General features: G+C 42.2%; 1 protein-coding gene across 3 annotated transcripts in view; it reads right to left on the bottom strand.

Annotated features, from left to right (window-relative positions):
* Window positions 1-266: 266 nt before the first annotated feature.
* The window catches only part of LOC142946033 (RAS guanyl-releasing protein 2-like), a 37,144-nt gene continuing 11,727 nt past the window's right edge, over window positions 267-25,683 (bottom strand). For 2 of the 3 annotated variants that reach the window (XM_076087028.1, XM_076087029.1), the window contains exons 2-17: window positions 24,899-25,039; window positions 24,592-24,694; window positions 24,401-24,457; window positions 24,017-24,148; window positions 23,430-23,580; window positions 22,073-22,246; window positions 18,378-18,494; window positions 17,738-18,019; window positions 13,922-13,996; window positions 13,607-13,729; window positions 12,327-12,442; window positions 12,096-12,237; window positions 7,317-7,353; window positions 3,617-3,775; window positions 2,844-2,906; window positions 267-1,757 (exon numbers count right to left, since the gene is read on the bottom strand). In XM_076087028.1, coding sequence (XP_075943143.1) covers window positions 2,848-2,906; window positions 3,617-3,775; window positions 7,317-7,353; window positions 12,096-12,237; window positions 12,327-12,442; window positions 13,607-13,729; window positions 13,922-13,996; window positions 17,738-18,019; window positions 18,378-18,494; window positions 22,073-22,246; window positions 23,430-23,580; window positions 24,017-24,148; window positions 24,401-24,457; window positions 24,592-24,694; window positions 24,899-24,968 — 1,797 coding nt within the window. In that variant the 5' untranslated portion in view covers window positions 24,969-25,039 and the 3' untranslated portion in view covers window positions 267-1,757; window positions 2,844-2,847. The remainder of the gene's footprint in view (window positions 1,758-2,843; window positions 2,907-3,616; window positions 3,776-7,316; window positions 7,354-12,095; window positions 12,238-12,326; window positions 12,443-13,606; window positions 13,730-13,921; window positions 13,997-17,737; window positions 18,020-18,377; window positions 18,495-22,072; window positions 22,247-23,429; window positions 23,581-24,016; window positions 24,149-24,400; window positions 24,458-24,591; window positions 24,695-24,898; window positions 25,040-25,683) is intronic. The other variant, XM_076087030.1, reaches the window with a different exon arrangement.

The following is a 25,683-nucleotide window of genomic DNA, read 5'->3' as shown; positions in this document are numbered from 1 at the left end:
GTTATAATTACCTAAGATTTGCTAAGTTTTCCCAACCCAGAGAATAATTCTAAAACATGAAAAATTGCCCACACAATTGCCAGCTTTTACCTGGGATTACCAGTATTAACCGAAATGCAAGTAAGTAGCTGTATTCATAGATCAAAGCAGCTTCTGAAAGCTGAAATGATCCTCTGCGAAAGTGGAAGTGAGGAGAAATACATGTAAATAAAACCTTTGATCCATAAGAACATAAGTTTCCAATTTCAGAGAGACAAGACAACATATATGAGTGACGCCTGCTGCATTTAATACTGGGGGATCTTCAGGGGACAACAAGGAGTAGCATGACATCAGTCTGAAAGATTCATTCACAGAATGACAAGAAACATCTTTGGTCAGGCAGGCAGTGACACAGACGGAACGTAATCTATTTAGCTATATTCATACAGAAAAATAAATACCAGCATCTGAGGAGTCTCATTCAATGACGAAACCAGCACTTAACAATATGGCACTCGAAGTCTGAATTCATCTCTCCACATGCACAAAGTAACTCCTCTGCCTGGAATTTCAACACTTTATGTTTCCTAAATAAAAGATAACTTGGCGTGCTACATTAACAAATAAAAGAAATCCTCCAGTCTGGCCAGAGAATAGAGCCATGAAGGGAGAAGCATGCAGGATAGAAACGGCAAATTACAACTGGCATCAAAACAGATTCTCAGGGAGACAATATAAGATTTATACACTGCTGTCAAATGAAAAAGTTTCATTACGCCAGTATTGTTCTTTCGATCGTTTTATTCTTACTGACGCTCTCAGAACTCAGATGCTCAAACAAAAACTGATGGAGGACTCGGTGGTGAGTTAGCCAGCCTCCTGCTTTCATGCAGTCTTTATTGGGGGAAACAAGGTCTTCATCTGACAGCAGCATTTCACTGTTAGTGCTACATTCACTGTACTGCAAGAGGATGGATCATCTATCAGTGCACTGGTACAAGACAGTAGTGTATACTGAAAACAACACCACAGCAATAACTATAGGACAGCTACTGATATTCAGGTAAACATGACAAAAAAAAAGATAGCATTGTTCAAAGTCCATCCTAATTATAATTGTCCACACAGTCATTTCAGCTGTTTTCCTTTGTTGGGAAAATGGTTGCTTTTGTCATCGTGCATCAGACGGGCACCACGAATCGACAATATTTCATTTGACATCAAAATTGGTCCTATTATTGGTCCATTGAAATGTATTTCAAAACAAGATGATAAACAACAAAAAGCAGAGCTTCTCAGAGAAAGAAGACAGTAGCTTTGTTTGGGTGGCAGGTTTACATTCTTGGCATAACAGCACCTCTTTTATGTTCGAAAGAAAGGAAAAAAAAAAATAAAAATAGAGAGGCATTCCAATTTGCAGCAAAGTGCGCTCAAATTATAAACTCGATTGATTTTAACGTTCCACCAAGAAAATACAATTTTGTGGATTTTTTTATTTGGTTTTACAGTAGCGCTCTTGGCCAAGACAGAATAAAAATGGAGACAGAAATTATCCAAAGACATTCCATTCACATCGGTCGTCACATTCCTGTGAGTTAACTGTTGCAGTGTGTGTCCACTGTGTGGCAGCATGTAGGTGTCCTGGCTTGTGCTCAGTGCAATGTCTCAGCAGTGTTGAGGGTTGTAAAACTGACATACTGTAGCACATTCTGTGTCTGGCTCCCCGTCCGACAGTCGCTGATTTGGCTTCTTGCACGCCAACCGTGGGAGGGATTCTAAAATAGAGAGACTGTCACTTTGCCTGCTCATCAAAATCTACTTAAGTTCAAAGCCCCTGCAAGAATTGTGACTTTTACGACCCAGTAGGACGGGATTAAATGCTGAAAGAGTCGAAGTGAAGATACAGCAGCACTGTGATAACAGTGTATGATGGCAGTGTCCTGTACGAGGGGCCCAACATTCACTGTGTGTTGTGCGGATCTGAATAAATTGGTTCGGAAATATGCACCAATTAATATCAACTGAAATAATGATGGGCCTTAAGGTAAAAATTATTATATTATTTGCCTGTGTTAGATATAGTTTTAAGACCTGTATTATTTCAGGTGACACACATTCTTGAAAACATTTGTGCTTAAACAAATTGCCACAAACTAACTGGTCTTTAATGCCTTAGGGACCCTAGACTTGTTTTATTTTTCAGTCTGTCATTTGCCAAATTATGCAATGACTTTAATAATAAATATAATAAAGAAATAAAGAAATCTTTGATTGATCTCATAATGATATGCAATCTGTGATGCAGAGTTATTCGTACACATTGCTCTGTACTTAAAGGTCACTAGCCAAAGAGGTAGGTAGATGACATCAAGGTATTTCCTGTGCTGCTGCACTTTATTGATCATTTTATGTATTAGATTACAGAGGGTCAGATTTTAAAAGAATAAGTCAACATTTCAGGGAAATACGCTTATTTGCTTTTTTCTCTCAGCTACCATATCTGGAATATTTTGGCTTCACTTCTACATCCAGCGGTCGGTTAGCTAAGCATAAAGATGGAAAACAACGAGTAACAGCCGGCATAGCTCTGTCCAAAGGTAACTAAATCTGTTTACCAGCACCTCTAAAGCTCACTAATAATATACCAGGGCTACTTACCCGACTATTTGCTCATTCTCTATGCATTCCAGATCTTAACATTACGCTGACTCCATAATTAGTATTAACTACAAACAATACACAAGAACATTTTACACTAAAGGCACACCAACAATGTCAGTAACAATCATAGTTGGAATGCAGTGAAAAGTGTGAGAATAGGAAGACTTTTCTTTAGCAGCCGAAGTGAACGTCTCTCTCACCTGGTTATAGGTGGACATCAAACACTCCTTCCTCCAGTGCCTCTATGTCCTCTTCAGCAATAACTAATGGAAACAGAGAAGGTTAGGGTATAAGAAAATGAGGAATAGATTGGTAAATCAACTGAAAATGCCTAAATAATACCCGAAACTAATGAAAATGTGCGGCCTTCATCTGTTTACGATGCCAATTCATTAGTCTTGCAGCGTTGTCTGGCCCATCGATCAAGCCGGTTCACACTGATGGAAAACAAAGCCAGGTAGGGCACCACTTTTGCTAACGTCTGATGAGAACACTGCCTCTGTGAGTCATTGGCCTTGCTGTGGTGGGTCAATCACATTTCCATTGCAAATGATCCCCGCTTGTTGGAGAATATCTTCCAAATGTCAGTGCTCCATATGCCCGGAGGAAGAAAAAGAGCACCCTTCAAAAAGTGGAAGTGCTGCCGTGCTAAAAATCGCTCTACTATTCTGAGAGGATGAAAAGAACATTTGATTTTTCTACTGGTGTTTTTGCACATTTAAGGAGAGTTAGGGTGTTAGAGTGTATACTGTGTCTTTCCTAAAACTGATAGAGATAATGAAACTATTTCATGTTGCACATGTCTAAAAAATACCATTAATCAGTCTTAATGCAAAATTGACCATGAAACCAAAAACACATGCATGTGACGGGCAACATCCCCTTTTGTATAAAATAAATATACTGTATATATATATATATATATATATATATATGTACATAAAACATAATTTTCTGTTGATACGACAATCACCTGTGTTCTGCAGGCTGGGTGGGGTGTTGGCAGGTGGAGGGAAGCTGTAGGATCTGGCCTGGAGGGTCGGCGGCGTCTCGTGGCTTATGCTCTTTGTCCTCTTCCGGCACTCGACGGCCAGGCGGCTTCGGCAGGCCTTGTGGCAGTTCACTCCGCAGGCTACCGCCGGAGCGTTCATGTGGCGGGAGAAGGACAGCGGTAAAGAGAGGTGACGGGAGAGGAGGAGAGGGCGGTAGGGTCGGAGGAGAGGGAGGGAGAGTCGCCGAGAGAGGAGGCGAGATGGGAAGAAGAAAGGGGAAGGCCAGGAGCGAGGGGAGAGAGAGGGGGAGCGGGGGGGAGAGAGAGGGAGAGGGTCAGACAGACGGACGGGTGCAGACAGAAACATCGGGGCGAACGGAAGAGCCAGTGGTGACAGGAAAGAACTTCTACACAGCATGCACACACACGAACACTGGCACATACACACGCTGAGGCCGACCGTGCCTGACAACAACTCTGTCAACCAGGGGGAGTCTAAGAGGAGAGGAGCCATGGGTCATTGAGCAAGGCATTATGAAAGCATGAGAGTCAAAGAAGCTACACACCGTTGTGTAGTTTTGTCATAAAACAACATTTCCTCTCTTGTTGACACCACTGCGAAAGATTTTCAACAACATTTAGAGTTACTACAAGGAACTTTTAACTGTTTTTGGAACAGTCTTAGTTTAATACTAGTAAAAGAAACCATTAGTGAGAAACGTGGCTATTGCTATATAGCTATTATTAATGCTTGTAATAGGTGCCAACCTGTCCGATTCAGGGCCCCCTGGAGGGAAGGGAGGCACGGTAGAACTAGAACCGGGGCGAGGTAGACGTTATTATAACCTTGGCAGCCACCTGCTCAGTGTCCATATAACACCCACCAAAGCTAGAATGAGCCTAAAAATGTCCACAACAAGGGAGGTTAGGCTTACAGGAATAGTTTGACATTTTGCAAATTACACTTACTTGTTTTCTTGCTGAGAGCTACAAGAGAAGATCGATTCTACTGTCAAATAAATATCAAGCTATACAACAAGCAGCTGGTAAGCATACTAGTTTAGCATAAAGCCATGGTTCTGCACAGCAGTGTCATATTTAACAGAAAATATGAAAGTGGTATGGATTATCTCTTGGTCAGATGGTGAATAACCCCAAAAATATGGAGCTATTCCTTGCAACAGACAGGGTCAACGATAGGAAGAGGATGAGACTGTGATATAATAGAACAATGGCATTGTGACAACACACCCATCCATACTGAGATGCTTTTCATATAGAAGTATAATATCTAAAGTCTACCTCCACAAAACACATTCAACTCCAGACACACACACACACACACACATTCAGAGGTGTCAACACACTCAGCTCCTGCATTGTGAAGGGTGATTCATTTTAATTATGTCCCTGCCGCTCTCTCTACCTCCCTGAGTACGTGCTAACAATGGTAATGGGGATGAATGGCGAGGGCTCTCTCTCTCGTGACTTCCTCTGGTCTCCTTAATGCACTGGAACAAGCCAGAATACTCCCAGTCAGACTCTGAGACATACACTCAGAGGAGATGGGAGAGTGTGGTGTTTGGGGGCCATCGTGTGTTTATGCACAAAGTGCTTGTGTGTGCTCTCTTTTCACCTCCCTGCTATTTTTCACTACATTTGTCTCCACTGCAGCAATTGTGTAAGCATGTCTTTCTTCTGATAACTGAGGTCCTGGCAACAGAAAAACTCAAAATAAAGACTAAAAAACAAAACCCCACTGGATTTAAGCAGAACATATCTTGGTAATTAAGAAATTAGGCGATGATGAAATGAGAATCTGTTGTTTCCCACACAACACTGCAAGACCTCGAAGGCCCCAAGGAGCATTAATTGCTCTCGTTGCTATGCAACTGAAAGGGTTTTCAAGCTTTTCAATGAGCGTTAGTCAACCTGAGATGAATCTGAGTAATTGGGGAAGGAGTTCATGTTGAGAATAAAAATGTGAGATTTGGTAATCGAATTGCTTGTATTTCAAGAGAAGAATGAGGAGGTGGTGAATACACGACATCCTCCGACACACAATGACTCTGTATACGTACACATGCAGGTCCTGTTTCTCAGGGGGTTTTCGATGGCTACAGTAATACTCATGTTGAAGAGTCACTAGTTATGTGTAACAGCGTTATGTAATTAAATTACAAAATGAATGTAATTGTAATCCATTAAAGTTACTGAAAAATGTTGGTGATTACAAAGAGTAATCAAAGAGTTTACATCCCATTTTATTCTTTGAGGTGCAAAGCTTTATCTTTAGAATATAGCATTCATTCTGTTGCTCTGCAACACTATCAACAGCCGGATGGCTTACAGGGAGCTGTCTCTGCATGCGTCCAGACAGGCTCCATTTACTTGGCAGTATGTGCTCAAATTTTGCCATTAAAGTCAATGTGCGTTGCTCTCAGGAGCCTGAGTCTGCCATCTTTCAGTGCTGGAAATTCAACATTATTTTCCTTCTGAAATCAGAAAAAACTCCAATATTACTGTACAGTGTAAAGCTTGACCAGCAGTAAAAGAAATCTGTCAACATCAAAATGCTCCATGTCAAACCTGCGGAAACATCTAACTTTATTTCCCTGTTTAAAACATTTGGTAGGATGTAACAAGTTACATTACATCAGTAATCTGTAACCTATTACATTTCTAAAGTAACTTTCCCAACACTACTACCTTTTAATTTCTTCCACTAAATGAGAAACCAATGCTTGTGTAAGCCAATAACTCAACAAAGGAAGCTGAGACACACACACACACACACACACACACACACACACACACACATACACATACACATACACACACAGCCTTGTGCTATAAACAGCCATTGAAACTAATTTGTTGACCAATTGACACAGCAATGAAATGCTGCCAGTAAAATGTGTGCCCACTCTAACTTCTCCTATTAATAAAGCTGAGCTGTAGTCAATCACTTCTCGAAAGGCTCCGGCAGATGGAAACTTACATTAGTTGCATCTTACATTTGGCATCGTTTCCAAACTTTTTGCTTGACATCTGAGTGGAAACATATGCGGTGCGAGTTATTTAGTGCACCTAACGTCTGCAGATTATCACTAGTTAAATTTTTAGCGTCCCATCCACAGAGGGAAAAGAAGCAAGCTGTTTGAGCGCGTGTGTTTTTAAAGCTAATGAGGAGGAGAAGAGGACCGGAGGTGTTGGTGGTTGCCTGTGTGTATTTGCATCTGTGAAATGAACCAGCTCCTCCAAACACTTGTCTACTGGGAGCCGCGAAAGGGTAAATAATAGTGCTTTGTGTGTAGTGTGGTCTCAACTGATGGAGCTAATCCAGCTGTTGGTGAACAGCGCTTTGTGTGGTGGACATACAATTTAAAGAGTTTGGTTTATATGCAATGGTTTCTGTGTTGATGACATTTACTCAGCACTTCAGCTCCGTGGATCTTTATCTACAGAGGGCTTGTGTGTGTGTGTGTGTGTGTGTGTGTGTGTGTGTGTGTGTGTGTGTGTGTGTGTGTGTGTGTGTGTGTGTGTGTGTGTGTGTGTGTGTGTGATGGCTGGGAAATCGATGGTGTCAAAAGGAATCGCTAATTCTTTGAAGGCTTCTGGGTGGAACACACACATCTGCGCAGCAGACACTGAGTCCGATCTAAATGCATTGCGCTCTCACCTTTACACTTGTAGCCTTGCTTGTAGAAGCCCCATATCTGCAAAGAGACAGAAAGGAACAAAAGGACAGTCGTGTTAATTAATGTGCGTTTTCATTTCCGTGAAGACAAGAGGAGTGTTCAGATCAGCAGGGGGATGGAGAAATTATACAGAGGGGTTTGAGCCGACAGAAGGTAGATGTTGAAAGTCCACGATTCTTTTCCAATTCAAATGCTTTTGAAAACAAAAATGGTGTTAACACAATGTTTTATCAAAAATCGTGAGCACATTGGAAATTATTCTGAATCTGGTGGAAAGTATCTTACTTTTAATGTGGGGATAGGGTATGGAAACCTAACTGTTAGTAAGAAAGCAAAGCTGCAGAGAATAATACATATAGCTGGTAACCCAGATAGAATATGATGCTATAGATTAAACTAGCCAACAGTACATAAAGACATCTACAGTACAGCAGTATTACGCAACATACGCGTTAATGCAGCAGTAATATTGATCCAGAAACATCATATTTAATAGTAAAACACCGACAGGGACATCTTACTGCACAATCAGTACTTTAACTTGAATTACTTTAACTTAATTTAGCTGATACATACTTTTACTTAAGTAAGGTCTTGAAGGCTGGACTTGTGGTGGAATATTTTTCACGTCGTGGTATTAGTACTTTTACTGAAGTATGCCCACTGGTTTTGACACACTAGCTTCATTAGTGGTTTTGCATAGTTTATATGGTTAGTTACAAATGTCACATACTTTATGTCATTGCCAGCTATGAGGCATGCCATAACATGTTACATTCATTTCCTACTACTCAGACTGTTCATTTCACTACAGTGTGAAAATCAGCAAGAATGTCCAGTGTTAACTGCCCAAATTACAATGTTTAAATCAGTCTTCGCTTTACAAAGTACATGTTGTGCATGTGCCTTTTTTATTTATTTTGTCAGCTACTTTTAAATCCACCACCAAGTCTCTCAGCGGTGGTGGACAGTGAACCGAATTGATGGAAACTAATAACTTCCCTAAGGGAAGGAAATGTATCTAAAAAGGCGTGCTTTAGGAAGTGGTTGGCAGTAAAGAGAAAGTTAGCAGTTAATTGGCTGAAACGCGTTAAAACACCCGTATAGCGCACATCCTGATATACCCCATTGATGCTGAGGGACCGGGCGAAGGCTGGAGAAAAGAGAAGATAATGAGAGATGTAAGCTGAGAGAGAGATGGAGGGAGAGAGAGAGAGAGTGAGAGAGGAGGTTGGCGGGACAGAGGGGGCGAAGGGGGGGCGAGATCAAGCGGGACACAGGGAGAGCACAGACAGTGGGGGAACAATGACATGAAAGAGCCGAGCTGGAGATCACACACTGCCCTGGCACATCTGAGGAGGCACAAAATATCCTGACCTCTCCTCACACACACACACACACACACACACACACACACACACACACACAAACCCACATGCATGCATGCAAACACTCGTCGAGGCACACACACACACAAAACAAAGACGCACACGCAGCGGGGAACCCGTGAGCGCAGCCAGAGGCACTGCAACAAAGGGAAGTCAGTTAGGAGCAGAACATCTAAACACCAGTATCATCACAGCTCTGCCTTGACCTTTACGCCCTCTGTGGACTGAAAAACACAATGCAGTACAAATAAGAGCTGGAAACACAGAGTTCAGCAAATCTTTGATGCTTTATTGCAAGCTTTTAGAAAACTACTAGCAATCTAGATATGAGTTGGCACTGTGCTACATTTTTTATTTTTTAATATTAAAGATGCACTCTGGAAGATATTTAAGTTTATATTTTTGGAATCTTTTATGGATGTCTCCAGGTATGCTTACAAGCAGTCAATCAAATGAAGGAAACCCTGTTAAGTTAATAACTTATGTGTTGTTGTTATAGCTTCAAAAAGTGCCCTCTATCTCTTCCTACCAGACTTTATGAGTGCCCACAATTACATGTCCTTCTGTTCCTGCTTTCCTGAATTCTAACACTGGCCGATAAACAGACACAGCAGTGACAGTCTCCACATGACCTGTGCTAAAATTCACATTAGCATTTGTAGCATTTAGCTCCCACCCTTTTGTAAAGTGATTTCAAATGTGTGAACAGGTAGGGTTTTGCTAGCTTTCTCAGGCCACAATGAACCACTACATAAGAAAGACAACATGTGCAAAGGTGAACTTCTTTGAAATAACATTATCTACAGGCGATGTAGCATTGTTTTTGTTTTTTGCCATTTTTGGTTCATCAGAATTACATGTTTCTTTCCACGTCAGTAGTCTGTTCATTTTGTACTTAACAATATAATAACTAACCACATTTTGTAATGTTCATCTTCAGAATATGCTTTGTGTGAGGGCTGTTGGTGTAATTAATTTATAAGTACATTCTTGGGTTTACTTATCTGTCGACAGTTAAATATGGAGCTGGAGCTTAGTTTAGCTTAGCGCAAAGACTGGAAAAAGGGGGTGAGACAGCCAGCCTGGTTCCGACCAAAGGTCAATTAAATGTGCCGACTAGCGCCTCTCACTACTAGTGCAGTATGAACCAACAGTAAATATACCAAATACATAAAAGAAAGCTTTCCAAGGAAATGAATGTGTGATACGATCACCTTTAAGAACAGTATATGTGCCTGGTTTAGTTCTTTTATTATGGATTGCCAATTTCCCCAGTGAGATCGTTTTCAAATCCTCTATTTTTCAGTCAGGTTGAGAAGGCGTAACAAGAGATTTTGACAAATGATCCTTATTCAGATTCTTTGAAGCTAAACTGTCAAAAGCCCTAAGAGACTTCTTTGCAGTCTCTCATATAAAAGTGTTCAGACCCTCTGCTTTAAGAATTGATGGACGTTGTTTTTTCACATTGGTCAGAGAAGGGCCTGTCTACTATTAAGGATTTCTACGTCACTTTCGTTTAACTTCAGCTGACATTTTAACTCCCTCCTGGTCACTTGTTTCCGCATCTGCGAATTAGAAATTTTGTCAGGCAGTCTCAAACATTCAAACACTTAATTTCACAGTTGGCTGGTCTTTTCCCTCATGCAACCCCTTTTCTCCATTAAAGAAGCACGGATTAAGGATACAGGTGAGGGGATTTCGGATGAGTTATGGGCGACAGGGTTAGATATGATGAAAGCATGTTCTGTCAGCGCTAAACTTTGACTCAGTTGCACTTTTCGAAGACCAAGCTCAACAGAATCTTTCCCTCTTTCTCTGCCACCTGTGATGAGTGTGAGTCGGGGTTAAGGGGACTGCCCCTGGTCATCTTTATTGGTCTTGCCCCAAGCTCAAGAGTTTCTGAGATGACATTCTCCACTTGTACAGCGACATATACAGCATAGAGCTAATCCCTGACTGTCAGACTGTTTCTGTTCCTCAATCCACTTGTGGACATTTCATCATACGGATTCATGCGAATTTGCGCTTCTCCTGCGCGGTATGTTTTGTTTTGTTTGGCTTTACAATGTATGTCTGTTTGTTCAGTTTTTGTGTTGTAAAAAAGGAAGCATTTCATAAACAAAACAAGAATGATGCTCTGAGCCTCCAGCTAAAAACTTGCTGTATTCTCCTGAGATGCAAAACCCCCTCACACACTGTGATGTGTCTTCTGGATTTGTGCATTTAGCAAAACGCATCTGTGTGCAATTAATTAAGATGTAAGGGCAAAGGGGGCTGCAGGCAGAACAGCATAAGATTATGAAGATCCATGTGAGACACTGGAGGTGAGTGAACTCTGCAGTGTTTACCGGCTTGGCGAGTACAGCGCTTTATCTTTTTTTTCTTTTATATTGTTTTTGCACAGGAGCCAAGAGGAAAGCACAAAGCAGGCAGAAGAGGAAGTGGCTAGTGTATCTACCTCTGCCCCATACACACACACACACACACACACACACACACAGACACACATTCAAAGGAAGAAGCACGCTGCCGGGGTCCTTATCTTTCCCTGCTCTCTATTCGGAGTTTCCCCTCATGATGGTTTGAAAATACTAGAGCTTCCCTACTACTAGAGAAAGCGTGGGTCTGAATGTGTGCTCCTTTGAGTGCTAATGAAAATATAATCTATGGCGTGCTTCTCTTTGGAGCGCTCTCTCTCTAGCGTCTCTTTATATGCATTCAACGCAAATGAATGGGATGCCATCTCAGTGTTTGCAGCTCAATATGAGAGCCCTGTTCCTGTTCTCATTACACCCGAGTGCTGACTCACTGTCTGTGTCTAAATAACAGAGAGCTCCTTGGGGGTTTTGGGGGAATGTTAAGGGCCAGAGGACACACACACACACACACATAGATGTAACAGTGCCACAGAGGAGGGTTATCATCTTGCCCAATTACCTTCCTCTCATATTTCCCAGAATGCAACTTCAGCAGCATGTGGCTGCAGCTCAAGGCAATTGGCATCGCCCCGACCTGACCGGAGAAACCTCTGAGGGATGGGGCTGCCGCACATGATTGCCGACACAAATAACAAAGTGCAGATACGGCCACATGGCTGTGGAACGGCGGGGTGAGCGCAACTGACCGTTGTCCTCTTTTTACAAAGTATGACATGTGCCGTTGATTGGGTCAATGAAGAAATCGACGCATTTAGAAAAAACAAAAGCTCAATATTTGACCTTGGCAGGAGCCTGAAGGATTTATAAATCATAAAGCTGATTCTGAAACGGCACATAGCTTATATTGTGTAATTTTTGGACCGACTGCAGTTATAAGTGAGGTAATACTCAAGCACAGAAGAAGATAACAATAGAGTCGTGGGTGTTTACTCACAAAGCCGGCGCAGTGCTCGCAGAACGTGGGCTTGACGTAGGTGGCCTCCGTAAAAGTGTGGATGAAACCCATCTTGCAGTTTAGCAGAGAGCTGGCTTTCATAAAGTAGTCTATCATCTCCTCTCTGCTGATCTTCCCGTCTCTGTGTGAGAAAACAAATCCAGGTGAGACGGTGCCGGTTGGTAAACTGCATGGATTTCACAACGGTGAATAAAGCTGGAAAATGCTCACTGGTTCTTGTCCAGTTCACCAAACTTGCTGAGGTATGGGAAGTTGTTCCTGATCGCTTCAAATTCATCCCTGGAGATGTGGCCGTCGCCATCCGAGTCGAAGTTCTTGAAGACCGACTGTGAACACGAGGGTTGTGAAGTTTAGTTTTAGTGTGAATTCTGCTTCAGCGTCACTGAGATCCTGACGTGTGACTCCCCCAGGTTAGATCATTATAGGGTGGGACAGTAAAGGTACTTTTTTTCTTTTCTGTGCTCGGTTTGCCAAATTCTAATGGCTTTGAGGAGCTTGACTTAGGAACGTTGCCATTTTGTGTGTGCGATTTTGGTAGTGTAAATGTTAAATATATATTTTTCACTATAAAAGCAACAGTAGCATTTACTGTAGGGGGATCTATTTGCAGAAATGCATTATGACATAAATAATATTAATACTTAATGAAGCTAAGAATTGTTGTGTTTTTGTTACCCTTGAAAGAGTCGTTCATTTCTACATGCATAGCAGGTCCTCTTCAGGGAGCCGGCCACCAAGTTTCTACAGTAGCCCAGAACGGACAAACAAAACACTGGCTCTGGAGAAGGCCATTTGCATTAACACATAGATCAAGCCTGTTTTTAAACAAGTATAATTGGTCCACAACCAGGAACCACCAAATACTTTATATTCCTCATTGTTAACCAAAACCATTGAAATGTTTATCTGTGACTCGCTAAAACATAATGTAACAGTAGCCCATGAAAATAATTTTCATGAACTCTATGAACTGAATCATCATGTCAGTTACCCTGCAAGTTAGCAGTTTAGCTAATGTCACCACCACAATACAAAAATTCTTCTGTCTTATGCACAAAAATAGACATTTGAAAGTCTAAAGCCTCGATAGCTAAATGTTTATGACTTATATTATATGCTGTCACCACATCCACAGTTCCATCACTCTCTGCTCATTAGATTTTTGCCTCAAAACTATTAACTGGCCAAAAATAAAAAAAACAATAGAGAGAAAAGGGATCCTAATGTGCATCCATGCATTATATAAATTGACCCATAGCTTTTCTTTAAAGGATCCTCAACCCACAAGGAACTATATAAACATCACCACAGAAGGAGTTACAGGGTTTTCAAATGAGCCTCCCAGTCTTAGTCGTCATGGTAAGAGATTACTAACCATTTGGCCAAAGAGCAAAGAGCACTTTGCAGTTATGTCGAGATGTTGGTGGAGAGGACAACAACAGTGTCCCTCGGGCGACAATCAGCACTGAGAGAGGGGCTGAGAAACTCACCTCCACCATCTTCTCTATGTGTTTCTTGATGACCGTCGGGTCGGCGTTGGGCTTCACCGACACAGCCCACTCGTCGACCATGGTGGGCTTGGGGTCGGGCGCTGGGGCAGTGCTGGAGTTCTGCTACAACCGATGAGAAACCAAAGACGGCGACATTAGTGTCAGCCCGGGGGGGGGGGGGGGCAAAGGGGCAGAACCTGTCATCTTACAAAGAAAACACAGCTGCTGTGTAGTCAAGGGTTACAACAGTGGATCAAAGGAGGAGAAATAAATTCTAATGAGCAATAAATTGTGACCGTCCGGTGTGCTGCTCACCGCTGGCTTGCGAGGTTCTCTCTGTAGAGACATCTGGTAGATCTCCTCCTCTGTGTGGTACTGGTCCAGAGACACCTGCACAGAACAGAACATGAGGAGCCGGTGTGACATTTTTTGTCTTTAAATAACCCTCCATATTTGACTTTGTCACTGTATGTTGAACCGCCATATAAGCCTTGGGGGGTACTCAGTACCACCAGTGATGCCACGTTATACTGACACACCCTGAAGTACACTTCTACATAGCTACAACAAGAGGAGTTGAAGGAATATTTCAACCCCAAAATGACCATTTGTATCACACCTCATGTTTTCTTCTTGCATGCCTCCAGGGGGCGAGCAACTGATATACAAAATACATTTGGTGTAAAGTATTTCTTTAAACCAATTGAGGTAACCAAACCAATATTTTCAGGAGGTGTAAAGTCATTCCTCAATCCTTGAGCAAGACGGGGTTTCAGAAAGTCTCCTCCATATATGACCGCCATCACTTGGCCTAAGTACCACACTTAAGAGTTGATCAGAATGATGAAGGACGTACAATGTGTTTGAAAGCTCTAAAAGCTTGTAAGTGAGCTCAGACTATTTTGTTATGTGTCATCAAGAATGAACGTCAAATACATACATATATGAACATACAGTATTTTTTATATGGTCCCCATCAGAAAAGTGTCTAGAACTGTTGTAGAAAGTTTCAATAAGCCTCTCCTCACTCCCAGCATTCATCTCCACCACAAGATAAATACAATTCTGCACAGATTTCAGGTAAAGCAGCATTGTAGAGGTGTAGTCCAACCGCATATATCAGTTTCCACACCTCTATATTCGCTAGGTATTTAACACAAATGCCTTCTCACACGCTGACCTGCTCATTATGTGAATTGTTACCTACTTTCACACTAACACAGCCACTATGGCAACAGGTGAGAGAGCAGCATCTATGTTTTGCTCCAGCTAACATGTTGCAGCCGACCGCCGCAGGTCTACCGCATCCATTATTGGCCTCAGTTTCTTTTCTTTTCCTCAGAGCTATGCACCTGCTATAAATGTGTTTCCTGGGTTTTATTGACTTGGCCTTCTGATTCAGCGGAAGGAAAAATGCATTTCTTCTTGTTTGGCCTTCTGATTCAGCTTACAGTATTTCAAAAGAGAAGGTTAACTGGAACTTGTGCAAAACATCTAGGATGATTTAATACAATCGTTTCCATTTGAAAGGCTGATGAGTATTACTCAAAAAGGAGGGAAGTAGTATTTTAAACCTGAGTGGTTTGCAGGCATGCCTGTGCGGAGATTATTTGTAAAAGGATTTATTGACTTTCTTTCCGTCACCTCGCCCTCCGCTCTCCTTCCCTCGGACTCAAGATAGATCAACTCCAATAAGCACTGGCATAAGATAATTGGGTATCGACTCTGTCCAGCAAACTTCCCTGGTGCCTCTCAGCTCCAAAACCTGTCAAGTTGTTTTCTTTCATTTCCACAGAAAAAAAGTTGAGCCAGCTGCTATCTCACACAGACACCTGAGTGATTAATCTCTTGGGACTGTTTAAATACAGACAGCTCCTCAAATTCAGGAAACTCTTATCTGCATCTGCCAAAACATACTGAGGGGTGTAGTGTGATGTGCAAAAAACACCACCACAGTTTCAGGCAGTGCAGGCAGCAACAAACCTGAGATCAGTCTCACTCACGGTTCCCAGTTTAAAAGCTCTCATCTAACATAAGTTGCACACACATGGATAACTCACTCAAAATATGAAAAGGATCATTTTCTTTATGCTAGTGGTATGAATTGTCCCATTATGCCTTTCCCACATAATTTCACTTTTACTGGTGGAGGTTTCCATTACTTATTGTTGGTGTTTAGTGATTGATAGGGGTGTAATATAAACAAAAAGTGTAACATAAGGAGAGGGAGAGAGCGATGTTTCATCAGCCAAGACATCAAATTTAAGTCTATGGAAGGAGATAGGGATTCCTCTGAAGTCCTCTTTTAGGTCATTTTAAAGCCAACATGCTTTGACAGCAAAAGCCCCGTAATCTTTAATCAGGATACAGGAACAGACACCAGGTTTCAGTCCAGGTTAACAAAAAGTTCAATAAAGAGATGTAAAAAAGTAAAGTTCAATAAAGAGATGCTTCGGGGGGGTTCGTCACTCTTTGTCCTGGATAAAAGTCTAAAAAAGTGGGACTAAGCAACCAGATAACAGAGTTACAGCAGTCAACCAAAGATGTAGAAGTAAATGCAGTTTTTTTTACTTCAAGGGTGGGTCCATTATTTTTGTAAGGTTTTTATATCATTCTGTACTGTAGCTTCACAGTAGGGTCCCTCATATATTCAAATACGAGCATTCAAATTTTACATATGTTTTAGCATCACAATTGTCCCAACCCCTCTAAAAAAGTTTTGGCACGTGACCTGACATAGGTTTCCTCACGATGACGTTGGTACATGTTATAAATGCATATCCTTATCCATAGTCAGCGTATTACCTACAGCAACTTAAATGGTGGTTGGCACGCTCCCAGTTTGGAGAAACAGATTGAACTATCGGCACAGAAGCTTAGCAATGAACTGCTGCGGACGTTAGTTCGGATCCGATAGTCACACAGTAACACAAACAAGCTAACCGTTGAAGGCAGCGGTAGACCAACAACTCTGTGGTCTGAGAGGTAAATTTATTGTTTTTGTCAATGGAGCCGCCTTGTGGCTCTGAAGTGAGCAAAGATAACAGCTTCAGTTCCTCGTCGGAAAGGGCTGTCTGACGACAAGGTAAAGCGATAAAAATTGTCACGATCAGGCTTTGCCTTGTGTGTTCTGTGTCTTTGTTTGCGTCACTCCCTCAGCACCAGTCTAACTCAGCCACTCCCTCAGCACCAGTCAAACTCCCTTCACCTGTCCCTGATCAGTAATCAAGCTCTCCCTCATCAGCACAACTCTCCTCACCTGTTCAAGTCACCTTATAAATCCCTGTCTCTCAGTCACTCACTGCAGGTCATTGTTTGTCTTGTCCCCGCCTGTTTGTCTTGTCCTGCTCCCGGTTTCCCACATCTGCCTGTCCTGCTGGATTTGCCCCCTCGTCTCTTGTCTCGTCCTTGGATTCCCTGTGTGTTCGTATTTCATTAAAAACCCTTTTTCTCACTGCATCTGACTGTCTGCGCTTGAGTCCTCATCATGCCCTGTGACAAAAATATTTTAAATATAGCAAACACTTCAACTGATATTGATTTTATTAGGTTTGATGCTGCCTTGTCCACAGCCACTGTACCTCACCGTCAGACAGAAAGCCTGCATTACAAACTGCCGATGTAGGGTTTTGAAAGAGGTAGACATTTAAATGAAAGAGGCTATGGAGTACCTCTTTAAGAAAGTGTTTATTGATTGAATTGAATATCAATGATGATCAACATAAACCACTGTGGACCCGTTGAAAACAACTAAATGCTGTGAGCTTGAAGGTTCATGTTTTGAACGCTTTGGTTACATATAATCTCTGGCCTTTTTCTGTACACAGATTTCTGTCCCAGCTGGCTACAGTCTGTCTGACAACGAGCCAATCAAATCTCAGCAGAACAAATTCTGTGCATCAAACAGATGTGTGACACTGGCTGGACACAACGTGTTTCGTCCTTCTCAAAGTTTTTCCTCCTACTTCACTGCTGTCTGGGTGGTTAATGAATGCTTTCAAATTCTGCACTTCATGAGGAATAACAGACTCGCAGCACCTGATACAAGCTGTTCTTCGGGGGCACATCTTTAATTCAGGCCAGACGTCCCGGATGCTGTACTTACACATTCTGTCCACTCTTTGCACTCACCGTAAGCAGGTTGAGCAGGTCTGTGTTGGCGTCGACGTGAGGCGGTGTGATCTGGATCAGCGCCAGCTCTTGAAGGATGGCGTACAGCTGTTGGGTCTTCGCCAGGTTGACCCGCGTTTTCTCTTTGTCGGCCCAGTCCGGCAGTGCCACGTGCACGGCTATCAGGTCTTTCAGGTGCACGCCGAGGATGGGGAATCGGAAGCCCGAGCACTCGGAGAAGCGCTTGCGGTATTGAATGTAGTTCCCACACGACGTCACCAGTTCAATGAGGTTGTTGAAAACCTGCAGGTTGAGTGAAAGCATGGGGATGGAATTGGAGGGATAAGATGATAGTTGGCAGCAAACAGAAAGCCTGTCTCAAGAGAGATTTCTTTATAGAAATCAAAAACATTCTGGAAAACTTTTGCTCCAGATAGACTTACATAACGGACGAGACTGTAACTTTCCAGTTATATGGCTCAAATTCATAACTCTGAAAAGCCACTGTGTAGGAGTAATGGGCACAGATAGGGAGCTTGGCAGCTCACACAGAGGAGATGTGGATTACGGAATCATCAGCATGCAGTGAACATTGAATTTGCCCGGTAGTGTTTGGCTGTGGGTGCCAGAAAGAGATCAGTGATGTTCGGGAGGACGGCACCTTGTTGGTCTCGGCGCTGATGTGGGCCTGCGTGTCTTTGAGACGAGAGATGGAGCTGTTGCTGAGGCCGCCCACAACAGCCATCAGCGTGTTGAAGTTCTGCAACTGCAGCAGCTTCTGTGGACGAGAGGGAGGATTCTGAGGGTGAGGGTGAAATAGGAGGCCGTGAATGAATGTGTAAGCCGCTGCCAAAAAGGATCTTAAGGAGAGAGAAGGCGACACAGGTCAAAACAGATTTACAGCATAAGGAGTCAGAGTGAAATATAAAAGCTTTAAGTTAGATTCTAGTCTTCAGCAGCTCACATGCACATCCACACATAACCTGAGGTATTGTGTATACCAACATATTACTGAAGGCTCTAACTTGCTTTTGTCAACCCTAAGCTAATACTTTGTGAATGGCACTCCGCAGGGCTCCCCGCTGCCCTTCAGCCTGCGTGGCATCTCACCGAAAATCAATGGGGTCACAGCTGTGTGGGAGGGCTGCCAGAGGGGATCATTTGATTCAGCTCAAACACCCTTTGAAATCAATTGGCAAAGCAGTGTGGAAGGCAGCCCACCATTCGCAGGGTACGGTTAAGCTGTACGTGCATGTGACCGTCGGCGAGGCCTGAGAAAGGTTTCATTGTCAACATGCCGGGACTTTCCACTGGGTGTGGAATAAACGCTGTGTGTATGAAAAGGTTTGGCAGATGGATGCATCCTCTTGTCATCTAATTGTTATCACAGAGCCGATGTGTTGATGTGGCTATTTATCAAAGCCAGAAGGCACAGATGCCTACACCCAGAATATATTGTGAAATAAATTGGAATGGAGCTTTCTAATGAGCGCGAAAGGGACGTTTTTGCATTTTAAATCATAACGCAAGTCTGTGCAGTCGAAAGAAAAACGAATGAACATGAGTCATTTGTAATGCGCTCCCACCAGGAAGCTGAAATAGGACACAACCGGCGCACCCTGAGGGAAGCTTTGAGAAATGTCAAGTATGTCCATGCCACTTTGAATACACTTGTAATCAGCTAGACCATAATATTTATCCCTGCGTGTTCTCACACTGGGCTACATTTCTGAATACCATTTGTAAATTGGCAGCGAATTAACAACAGGATTGCCAGCTGGGACGGTCTGTCTGTCTCATGCATACCCAAATGTGTTCACCCATTCAGTATGAATGACAGAGACCCAACTGACCTCTGGGCTTTACATTCAAAGTGGGGAACACTGGTCATCATTATGTGAACACACTAGCCACTGTTTAAACTGGCAGTTTAGGATGTGAAAAGTTATAAATATGAACATGTGATGCATGGACAAAGAAAAAATTAAATTAAAAAAGCCTTCTTGTTACAAGACTCAGAGTCTACAGCCATGCCAGCCTAGTGCGACCATATTTCAAACCTCCAAACCGGGACCCTTAAGTGCAAGCACAGGCGTTTGCACTCATACTAATTTGGATACTTAAGCATGTTTGCATGCTAACATCTGCTAATTATTATTGAACTACTTAGAATAAATCTGAAAGATGCCAAAAATACACAGAGATGATTCGGGGCGCTGACAGAGGTGATCTCAATAATTTGACCAGGAGGTGGGAGCCCGTAGATGTAATTCACAGGCCGTCAGCAGCTGATCTGACATTCATCCCACACATCAAAGCTGGTCACAATCAGCATCTGTCTTCACCAATACACTGTCAAAGCACTGGAAAGAGTCCAAGTGTTCAAAATCGAGCAGGGTGAGACAAGAGTGAGGGACAAGAGTGAGGGACAAGAGTGAGGGACAAGAGTGAGGGACAAGAGTGAGGGACAAGAGTGAGGGACAAGAGTGAGGGACAAGAGCTCTGCTGACATGTTGGAGTGCTGCTGTATTGAGACAGAAGGAGGTGTTGAACCCTACTGAGACCCCGCTGAATAGATTATGAGAGAGAAGTTTGTTCTGCAGCTGAAAAGCAGGATAGATGGAAAATGGGTAACACTCTAGGAGTAGACTAGCAATAAGTAATGAGGATGCATCCACATAAGCACTGCCGGCCTTTAGGAGGAAAATGATTTTTCTGCACTTTCTATGGTCGACTGAAGCGATAGAGGAAGAACCCAGTCCATCTGGCAAATGATAAAATCAGACTGAAACGGTGTCAATTACAGTGAAGCCCAGGACGGCTTTTAAAGGGATGTTTCTGTAGTGAAAGGATAACATAGTCTCAAGACACATGGGCAGAGGACCATATAAGGCAGCCATCTTGGAACTTTTTGGAATTGGCGGGGAGGGACCAGATTAAGATTAGAGCCATTTTCATGATTTCAGTCGATAAGCACAGAAATGAGGAGCTACGTATGTGGATATATGGACAGATGAAGGATAGCTTAACTTTCATTTAGGATTATAATCTATTGAATTTGAAGGGACAGCAATTCGGCCAACACTATAGTAGAATATCTCAATGAATATTGGACAGACATGACATTTTCATTCATTCATGATCCCATGAAGATGAACCCTGGCTTTGATAATCCCTTGACTTTTCCTCTCAGATTGAAATCTTTGGTGTTTACATGAAATACAAAAGGACAACTACTGGATGGATTTCCCAGAACGTTGGTGCAGATATTCAAAATCCCAAGAGGATGAATCCTGTTGACTGATAATTTCCAACAGCATTGTTCGCGGCGTTCAATTATCCTATAAAATATCCGTGTATCTACTGGACACATTAGCGCAACATTTTGTACAGACATTCATAGTTCCAAGAGGATGAATCCTACTGCATTTAGTGATCCACTATCTATTCCAGCAGAATGACGATTTTAGTATGTTGTGTTATGTCTCGACTGCCACAACTGGTACACACATTCATGCCGCTCTAAGGATGAATTATAACAACTTTGGTCATCTTCTGACTTTTAATGTAGCGCCATCATCAGGTATAAATTACAAAAAAATTGGTAAAAAAATGTTTTTAGGGACTAAACTACATGCGAAACATTTTGTGCTAATTAGCAAATGGTAGCACGCTAACACACAATAATAAATAGTGAACCTGCAAATATTACTCATTAAATATTACTGAGTCATGCCACCTGCATACAATGTCCACAGATTGTAGGATGCATCATTTAATTATTTCTAACCAACAGCAAGTATACATACTGTATAATGAATTGTCTTCATTTTTGTTTCTATTCTTTGCAGCAAATAACTCATTTTCTTCTGGGGGTTATTATATTTTATTGTCCGATTGTAAACATTTTCCTTAGGCCCTTAGGCTCATCAAAGCCTTTGGATAATGCCTACAATGCATCATTACCCAGCTAAAACAAGTCTTTCTTAATTCCTGGAGATGCTTTCCCTTGACAGCAGCATTATCTTAAAGAGCTCTCAGTACGCATCTTAACATGCTAATACCTCGAAAACCTTTTCAAATTAAATTCACTTTTTTCTCATAATTTGCGCCACTGAATGGGTTCTGATGGCATCTTTGTGTATGTGAGCAAGTCATCAAGAATTCACCGTGACTTTTAACCTCTCCACAACTCACTGTTCAATCTGTAATTCACCTTTTTACAACTTTCTCTCCTCTTTCTCTGTGGCTACAGGAAATGATCTCCCATCAGTCTGCTTCTACATGGACCCTGCTCCCTCCAGCTCTGTTTAAAACCCCTGCAGTAAACAGCCTTAATGGGCCCCGCGGACAGACCTGTGCCACTCTGATGAAGTGGGAGATGACGGCGGCTCTCTGCGGGGCGGTGGGCTTGCTGAGCACCATGAGCTGGATCCACTGGGAGACGCTGTTGAAAAGGGTGATGAAGCGCTCCAGGATGGGGTTGTCCACTGTGCAGCCATGCATCACAAAGCTGTGGTAGTCCTGAAACTAAAAGAGGTGAGTAGCATTACACATTTCATTTCATTTATTTAAAACAAATTGCATGCTTACATCCCAATATATCTGTAAATCTTGACAACTGTGTCCTCAGAATGGTCTAACAGGAAAGGTCTAACAAAAGGCACTATTGAGTTGCATTTTGGGAAATGTAGAATCCAGTACTTTTGGCCTGGACCTATACTTCAAACTAAAAGACAGGATATTTCAGTGTTGACGCTTTGAATATGACAATTATTTTTGAAAATGTCTCCTGTATGTCCCCCAGCTTTGGAAGTGCAACACTAAATCACTGGAGTGCCGCTTTATAGGCATCGTTTGACATTTTGGGTAATATGCTTATTTGCTTTCCTCACAAGGTGTAGATTAGAAGATTAATACCACTTCCATGTCTGTATGGTAAATATGCAGCTGGAGCCAGCAGCTGGTTAGCTTAGCTTAACTTAGCATCAAAGCTGGAAAGGGGGAGACAGCTGTCCACAAGTAACAAAATCCACCATCCAGTCCCTCTAAAGCTCACTAATTAACACGTCATATTGTGTTTGTTGTATCTGTACAGACAGAAAAGTGTAAAACAAACAATTAATTTTACAAGGAGCTATGTGCTTTTATCAAAAAGATTTTTTACCTTTGTAATTGTTACCAAATGTTGGACTGCTCCTTGAAATGAACAACATGGATAACAAAGCAGCCAACTGACTGACACTCTGACTGATTAAGCCAATCTTTAATCAGGGAAATATAAAAAAAACTGATTTGTTTTCAGTTAGTCCAAATAGAGAAAAGTATTATTTCTGCACATTTAGACCAGTAGGCTAGATGCTTTATATTTTTATTTATGGCTCATTTTGTTTCATATTGAGCCAGAATCTCTTTTAGAAGAGAAAGAAAGACAAATCACCACCGCTGCCCCCACCGTGCCACCAACACCATCACACTTGAATAAATTATCTAAAAGCATCTACCATTAAAATTAGCACATACCCAGTCATCAACTTTGCTTCCCAAAATGTTTCCTCAAAATAAATATAATTACTGCCAGTAAAAGCAGATCTTAACCACTATTGCTAAGCAACGAGCCTGCCGCATGTGACATTACTAAGAATTAAGAATTTAAGAGCTGTAAACATCACAGTCGATACACAGCTTCACCACAGACTGCGGGCAAACTGACCAGGATCTTGCAGAAGGATTTGTACTCCAGGTAGGTCAGGTGTTCAGCCAGTTCACAGGAATCAAGGTGGTCAAACAGCAGGGACATTTTCCTCTTTTTGGACACTGACGGGACACGTTGAGTCACCTGCCTCTTCCATTTATATGATGGCCTGGGAGGGACGATAAAGAATATCTTAGGAAAAGTGCTCTCTTAGGTCTTTTGGATCAAACTTTTCTACAATTGCAGAATTTATTTCTGGAAGGACATTCCCTCAGCTGCAATAGATCAAAAATCTGCTCCACAAAGCCAACACTGAAGGGAAGTAGAGGTCACCAAGAAAAATGCACATGGTAGAGGTTTTCCTTCTGGGCGTTCCGCCAGACATTTCCTTGGGTTTAGGCAACAAACCTACTTGGTTAGGTTTAGGGAAAAATTGAGGTTTGGCTTTTTATGAGAAAAGGAGAAGTCACTGACCCAGCGTAGCACAGCTCAGCAAATTCTGAGAACAGGCAATAAAAGGGCATGCTGACATAAACACCCACAGACCGAGACATTCATTCACATTGTCAACAGCACGCACAGCTTTCAACAACCAAATCACTCACACGCTGGTGAGGTCAATGAGCTGGCTCTGGCTCTCGTTGCCCTCGGTGGTCAGGAGGTCTTTAAAGTCTTTGATCTGGTCCGCCAGCTCCGGGCTCAGATTGAACTCTGCTGGAAACTCAGAGATCCAGTACCTGGAAGGCAGAAGAAAGGGATGAAAAGACAGACCGATGATGAAAAGTACTGGAAGGGGAGGGATATGCTTGTTTCTGCACAATAATGTGACACTGAGTTTAGGACCTTTCAACACGTTAGCTGCTTTATGTGATGATAAAAAGTGAGTACAGTCAATATAAACTCACAAACCCATATATAAAATCATCAGACTAAAGGTCAGAAAGGAATAGCACAAGCAGCTGTTAAAGAATAAGATAACGGTTTATTACTTGACAAGGTGACATATTCTTGTTCGGCGCTCAGCAGTGCAGCTCTCCTCTTGAGATCTTATCTCAAAGTCAAGGTGAAACTTTGCTGCAAATTTCCCTTTTCAGACTCGGAATACTCTCTCTTAAATCTCATTAAGATCTCACAGATACATGTCCAAGGTAGCAGAAAACAAAGGTGTAACAAAGGATACTTGAGCACCAGCTTCTTAGCCATGTCGGTTGAAGGGATATACCATGGGTGCATCATGAGAAACATGCGGACTAAGGAAACATCCTTCAAAGTGCCCCTCTCATCTAGAAGAAGAAGAAAATAGGACGTCACTCATTATCAAGAGGATATACTCAGATGCTGTCTATTAGTGTGCATCTATGTTGGTCAGTGTGTGAGTCATTGTCTGATCACACATTTACTCAACACCATACATAGATTCCAAATAAAATTTGTAAAATATAATTTAACAATTAACAAGTTTTATTGAGAGTGTTCAAATAACCCACCGAAGGCTTGGATGCACGCTTCCACCAGCTCGTCCACTGCGGCCGACTGCTCCGACAATATGGACTCCATCGTTCCTTTCTCGTTTTCTTTTACCCCCTCCGTTCTCTTTCTCTCGCTGGTTTGACTCTCGTTTCCTCTCTCTGAACACAGAAGAAGATGAAAGGATCAAAGGGGAGCAAAGAGAGAGTAATTGCTGTATAAAGAGAGAGGAAATCAGATTTACAGTGGCCATCGCCGCATGTTTGAAATAGTTGTGTGGTCATTTGTTTTGCATACCGCTCCACACTGCAGTGAGCGAGAGGATCAATTACTGTTTACGCTCAAGCTGCTATATTAACGGGGATGTCTGCCGGTCAATGTCATCATCCCCTGCTGATATGATGGTTCGATTTGACCCAACAAATTCAAAATGTCAATCTGCAAAACCTAAACTAAAACCACTTGAAGGAGCAAAAAAATAATTGTCTTGGCTGAGTATTGTTGATACAGGAGCCAATACGATAACTGAGAAGGGATTACAAAAGCAATCCCTCTTTGGGTCCCTTGCGTTAACACTAGCAGCAATACACAATAGAATTGACAGTTCTGACATATAGACTTAAGATAAGATGACTTATCAGGAGATATCTGAAGAAGGACTATGTGTTCAATGCTAACTCAGTACATTACAGATAAATATTGATTGATAAGTACAATCTTAGAATAGAGCATAAAACAGAACAAAGAGGTCATGTAATGGCTTTTGGTGGCGGCCTCATATCTTCCTAGCTGTCTTAACAATCCT

This window comes from Anarhichas minor, unplaced genomic scaffold (assembly GCF_050575085.1).
Source record: "Anarhichas minor isolate MPS153535 unplaced genomic scaffold, ASM5057508v1 ptg000009l, whole genome shotgun sequence".
Taxonomy (NCBI): Eukaryota; Metazoa; Chordata; class Actinopteri; order Perciformes; family Anarhichadidae; genus Anarhichas; species Anarhichas minor.
The sequence above is the reverse complement of the archived record's forward strand: the minus strand, read 5'-3'. Positions and strand labels throughout refer to the sequence as shown.